Source organism: Falco naumanni, chromosome 2 (genome assembly GCF_017639655.2).
Source record: "Falco naumanni isolate bFalNau1 chromosome 2, bFalNau1.pat, whole genome shotgun sequence".
Lineage (NCBI taxonomy): Eukaryota > Metazoa > Chordata > Aves > Falconiformes > Falconidae > Falco > Falco naumanni.
The window spans coordinates 75,556,712-75,563,167 of NC_054055.1; the positions used below are offsets into that span (position 1 = coordinate 75,556,712).

At 38.4% G+C, this 6,456-nt stretch overlaps 1 protein-coding gene across 2 annotated transcripts in view; it reads left to right on the plus strand.

The window, feature by feature from the left end:
- The window catches only part of CD99 (CD99 molecule (Xg blood group)), a 28,037-nt gene extending 25,048 nt beyond the window's left edge, over positions 1 to 2,989 (plus strand). For both annotated transcript variants that reach the window (XM_040584909.1, XM_040584908.1), the window contains exon 11: positions 1,130 to 2,989. In XM_040584909.1, the coding sequence (XP_040440843.1) occupies positions 1,130 to 1,155 (26 nt within the window). In that variant the 3' untranslated portion in view covers positions 1,156 to 2,989. The remainder of the gene's footprint in view (positions 1 to 1,129) is intronic.
- Positions 2,990 to 6,456: the final 3,467 nt, after the last annotated feature.

Genomic DNA, 6,456 nt, shown 5'->3' on the forward strand with positions numbered 1-6,456 from the left:
GTATAAATTTACAATGTATTTTGCTGCGAGCTTAATCTAAAACCTGAAGAACTAGTTCTGGTTTTTTGTAATTAGAAACAAAAATTTATACCTTACTTCTCTCAGATATTTCATTAGTTTGCTAAAAGCTTCCATCTATCTCATGATCCTCTTCATAATTATTTTCCCTTTAAGCAGTCAAATATATAAAACTCTCAAGGGAAAAACATTTTTTTGTGACTGGCTGTTGAAGTCAGGACTGCAGATAGTCAGGTATCTTCAATTCAGTTATGCATTAGTGAAGCAAGCAGTATTGCTTAAAGACCTCTACCAAGGGCAGTTAACGTAAGAGCTGGAGTCAGGATATGCTCAGATTTTGGCCAAAACTCACCAGAACTCAGATGTGAAATGTGTCAGATGATGCATACTTTGTTTTATCCAACAAAGTCAAACTTGGGTTGTTATCATAAATTATTACTCCTGCCTATGTATTGATGTCATGTTACATCCCAAATCTCATACCTCTCTTATATTTTTGTCAGCAAGCGTGAGCATGTTTTGAGCCAAGAAGCTGGGCAACCGTGGTCAGCGTGGTGCTACTCCTTACCTAAGTTCTGGGAGTCAGCAGACACTGGCTCTGCTTTTCGTAATACACTGTTGTACCAACATGGCTCCTAGTTAGAAGCAGGCTTGCATTAAGCCAGGTCAGATGGCATGGCAGAACAGGTTAGCGTTTTGAAAATTTTATGTAGACTTATCTTTGACTTCCTGAAAATGTAGATAACCTAGGCTAGCACTTTCTTTCAATAACCCAGTTTTTCTATTATTTATGCAGACTGTACTCCATTTCATTTTTGCATCTGCCAAACTGCAAGTCTGAAAGTGCTTGTTGTGTTGTACTGCAGGTGTAGATAGCTACAAGGAGCTAGTAGGACATGGTTATTTGAGTGAGAAATCTGAGGTGTAATATCCCTTGGTATGCAAGGTACTGGCTTCGTAGAATCAACCCTCTGCTTACCTGAATTTATCCCACAGTTTCAAATACTTACTGAAAAAGTCTGTTGTCCGCATATACTGTTACATGGCAATGCATAACTTACAATGGATACTAACTTAGTGTACTAATCTTGAATTGTTTTTCACTTTTTAGTGCAGCGCACACTTCTGGAGAACTAAAAGAAAACATGGTGAAGAACAGATCACTGAAACTGGATACAGAGCCTGCGTTCTGCCTGAAAGAAAAAAAAAAAAAAAGGAAACAAAAAAGCATAATGTAAACAACAGAGTCTAAAGTTGCATGAGAAAACACTTCTTGTTTGCTAAACACCTCTGGGAGTGTGACTTAGACCTAAGTACTTCTGTATGGTTAGCCCTGTGAAGCATTGTTGCACACCAATATATGGCCTTAATGACAGGAGTGTAGAAGTATGTTGTGCCTTTACATTCTTTCCTTTACTCCTGTGACAAATGGGTGTGTCTCAAGCGCATTCAGTATGTTCAACTTTTTCTTACCTCTCCAAAACCAATAAGCAATTAATATTTTGTTACGCCTTTGCTTTCAGGCAGTGCAAACATTTTTTTTAATATCCTGTATGCAGTGAGTGTACCAACCAACCAACTTGGTGTGTGTTGTGGGCACCTGAAAGCAAATGGCTCACTGGTATGGGTAATGGATCTGGGTGTGGGTGCTGCTGATACAATCTGTGTAGCTGCCTGGGTCAGCCACCAAGGAAGGGATACTTGTTCTTGAGCATCCAAGAGACAAAAATTCAGTCTTGTTTTTGCATTTTTTTTCATTGCATCTGTCTGGTACAGATTCAGAGCACCCAAACTAATGTACACAGAACCTTCAGCCTTTCTGGTGCTTCCTGCTTAGCAAGTACGGAGCTGGTCAGATGTGGAAAAGCCTGATTTGCAAATCAGAACCATAGTTGGGTTTTGTACATCTGGTGAGATTGATGTTTGGCAGCTGCCTAAACAATATATGAAGTTTTGGGGTGTGGAAATTAACATCTTCAGGCTTCCATAACCAAAAATTTAACAGAAAACTGTTGAATTCAGAAGGCTTACCATACACACTTAAAAGACAGAACCAGTACTACAATTCTAAAGTACAGAATAGCAAGACTGACTGGAACAACCCAGCCTCACTCCACAAGCATTCATTGAACATTATAAATAGCATATGTATGAAGAATGCTTTTGGGCTTGTGAAGAATTTCCATCGGGATAAGGACCTATGATTGCATCCTCAGCTGAAAGCACTTGTGAGCTTTGCTCTTGAAAGCCACAGGAGGGTTTCAAGTATCTGTGGAAACACGGAAAATTGCAAATCCTAACAGTTAAAGGACTAAGTCTGGAATAATAACTAGTTCTGTCTAGAAGGAATAGTCTGACCAGTTCTGTTGACTTTCATTCTAATTGTTTCCAATTTTCATGCCGTTTTACAGTATGTGTCTTACTAATGTGCTTCAGCCACCTGGTTCTACAGAAATACAATATTTCATGGAACATCTTAGAAATCATTATAAATTTGGATATTAAACGTGTAAATATATCTGTACATTCAAATATGAATGTATGCCAAGGATAATTCATTTAAGAATTTCTTGTATATGTTTCTTAGCTTGCAACAAAGCTTTACACAGATTTTAGTATTTTGTATTGGAATTAATTTGTAGACCTCGTTTTGCCCTACTACTTTTAGTATAAAAGTGCTAAAACCTTTAAGAGTGTTTGAGGGTGGAAAAGTGATTTTTTATATAAACATTTGATCTGTGTAAATACAAAATGAAATGTACTGCTTACCTGTGTGAATAAACAGGTATAATAAATGCCAAGTGTAGAGAAAACAGAAATAAGCCAGTGTTTGTTAGGGATAGAATGGCGGGGGAAGTTCAAACTAGTTTTTAGCTAACCAGACTCTTGAATCCTTCTTCAGCTTTTGCAAGCCTAAGATTTACTTATTAAAACCTCTATGAACATTGCGATTTTTTTTCTAAAAATAAACTTAAAAAAAAAAAGAAAAAGAAATGTTTAAGTATTTTCCTTTGTAGTAGCTCTAGAAATACAAAAATTTTGGTGCTCTACTGGAGGAGCAGTCTTCAAAGACAGTTTGTCTTCTTGCGCCATCAGCACTTCAGGTTTATTCCTTCTAAAATGATCAAAACATCGGTAAGAAAGTTGGCCAGTAGCAACAAAGCTGTGAGCTGCTTTCACAGGGCACTTGCCAGTGTGAAGTGCAGAGAAGACATCTATCTGTGTGAAGTACAGGCATGGCTTTTGAAGAACACCTAGATTTGGTAACACAAAATCTGCTGATTTGCACAGCGATAGAAGACTTATTATGGGCAACTTCATGGTGTTTGTGTTGAGTGTTCCTCATCCAGCTATCCTAACGTGCTTTACACGCTTTTGCAGGGCCATGTGTCTTTGTCTCATCTGATATGAGAGGACCATAGCTAAATGAGATGACAATGCAGGGGCTGCCAAGTGACTAAATAGTAAAAGATTTGCTGATCAATTTATTTTTTCCAGTCTAAACAGGCATAGATTGCTGCATGAAATTTGGGCACAGCTGTACTCCACAGAGCAGGCAAACCTGAGATGATGTTTGGAGGGAATGGGTGTTGTAATGGTAATTTCAACAGCTCTCATCTCCACTGGCTTTGTCTATGGCTTTGTAGGCTGGAGTTGTGAGAGAAGAAAGACAGACTGGCCTGCTATCACCTAGCAGGAAAAGGTTAAAGAGAAGGCTTGACATTTCAGGCTGTTCTCTTGTAAGAAGCTGCCAATTTATGGATTTCTGTTACTTATGTGTGGATAGAATGTTGCAGTTCGCTTGTTTTAGTTATCAGGGTATTAATTGCTGTGTTGCTATTTGCCCCACTACCCACTGAGACTTTGATCTTGTTCCTAGTTAAAATGCTCCTGCATTGTGTAACTAAACATCCTCGTTCAGTATTTCTTACGTTCATTGGGTCAAGGAACATTATCTCTTCACAATTACTCATCACCCTGCTGAAGCGTTTTCATGATCATCTCCCTCAGGTCAGCTGCTGCCCACCATGGCCATGTGGGCTGCCAGTGATTTTCAGATTCCAGTCTGGGAATTGACATTCTACTTTCCACACAGGTATTGATCAGACTGTGCAGTGGGATGAAAAATTACTGTCCTTTCCAGGCCCAAACTGCAAGTTTATTCCTGGTGAGGTACCTTCACCATTAATCTAAGTTTAAATGGATGGCAACAGAGTTTTGTCCTGTTCCTGTGGTGCACCCTCTTCAGTTCTGCTGTTTTTCCAGTCTACCTCCTTTGAGGAGGAGAAGTGACTTTCAATAACGGGAGGAAAAAAAGCAAAGCAGGATCTCCTGGTAGGTTATCATGTCACTTTAGCTTCTTCTACAAGGGAGCTGAGGTGGCAGTTTAGCTTTTTAGAACTTTCAGTTTTAGGTGAGAAGGATGGCGTGAAAAATGTTTTGATGGTTTTCAAACCTGACGTCCATTTCAAATATCCAGGCTTATCCAAATGAATTCATCGGGCTGTGGAAATGAAAGCAGGCAATTCTTAAGCATAAAATTTGGCAGGTTTTTACTGTAGCGCCTATTCATGCTCATTCCAATATCTGTGCCAAATTTTGAATGCTAAGGAAAACTTTTTAGTGCACTCAGCTTTCAGTGTACCTTGGGCTGAATTACACTCCCAATGGTGCATTTCGGTGTTTTTCTGGCTAATTATTTTAGGCCACTATCTAAACTGTACTATTCTCTGTGTGTTTTTCACTTGACAAGATTATGAAACAAACCTTAACCTTTTCATAAACTGAAAAGATTATTTCTTTTTGCTGTTTTCTGTTACACAGATATAAAAGACACATTTGAAAGAAAGTGAAGAGATTATTTGGAATAGGATAAGGACTTGCATGAAGCAAAAATACAGTTTTTTAAAACTCCTGCATTTGGAGTACTTTAGGAACCACCAGAATAAAATACATGCATGTTCCTCCATCTGCTTATGAAAAACCATTGAAGTTTTAGCTAGCGTGTAAGAATTGTATTCTTCTATTCCAAGAAATTTTATCACTGATTCACTTGTGTCTTTGGCTTATATTTAAATGAATGTCTAATATTAGTAGATGTTTTAATATTTTAATTAAAATACTTCCATTTTTATGACAAAAGATAAATACTGTAGGGTATTAATGGCTTTCCCCAGTAGATCTAGTGTATAATTTGGTTCTTTCATCTTGGATAGACTCATACAGTAGGTCATCCCTGCCAAAGACAGCAATGTCTAACCTTTGCCCACAGGAAGGATGGGGCTGCCACCGTGGTGACTGTCCTCTTTTAGCTTGTCTCATCTAAAAGAGGCCTGATGGGCTAAAAGTGTATGGTGTAGAGAATAGACAGACACACTAGCTCTGTTTCTCCACCCATTTGCTATTTCTTAAATAGATGTTTTTTTCTTGAAAGAACAAGTAAAAAAAAAATAGGCAATTCATCCACATTGTCAGGTGCATATTAGGCAGAACTTCGTTTTCCCTTTAAATAGAAAAAAATGGCTCAATGATTTCTCAAAGTGATAAAACTGCAATGTATGGTCAGACATAAGGCCTTACGTTTGTTTTTAATATATAATGTTGTTTACCTAATATGTTGGGCAAGCAGTTGCATGTCTTTGACAGAGACAGCTGAGATTAAGAAGTTCCTGCAATGCCAAGAACAGAAGTGGGATAAATATTCGAGACATCCCTGCTTCAGGGCTAGGTCCACTCCTTCCTGTGCCTTCTTCATAGTTTTTATTTAGCTACACAGAGCAGTAGCTGGCTTCTGAAGAACTAAACAAGGGGCGCATCAGCTCCAAACTTAATCTGAGAATGTTCAATATCCCAACTGACCTAGTATCAGGAGACAGGTGGAGATAATGCATTTTGTGAAGACTCCATTTACAGCTGTTTTGAAGTAAAGCTACTGAACATTTGTGAGCTGCTCAGACTTGCCTCGGACCAGTACATAGCCTTGCTAACATTCCTGTTCCCTTCAGGCAAATTCATCACTGATATGAAGATTAGCACGTGTGTGCCTGCTTCTGTTATGCTGGAAAAAAATAAACAGTGGAATTACAGAATTGCTTGTATCGTGTGTACTTTTTTTTGTAAGTGGCTGACAAAGTCATCTCTTAAACCTAAATGTCCTTAACTCTTCTGAGACTGAGCAATTGTCCCTGACAAGGAGAATGATGATACATAAATTAAGCTTTAGAACTCCTATTACTACCTTAAAAACAGTTAAGCTATGTGATACCATAAGCCAGGCCTTTATAAACCATGTTCACATTGGCATGGGGGGTGTGTGTGTGTGTGTAGCTAATCTACTTGAACATCAGGTATCTTGAAGATCCAATATCACCAGGTTCTATCAGTCCAGTTTATGTTGCGTCAGTTTTTTGTAGTTGGCATAACAGCACGTATTCAGTG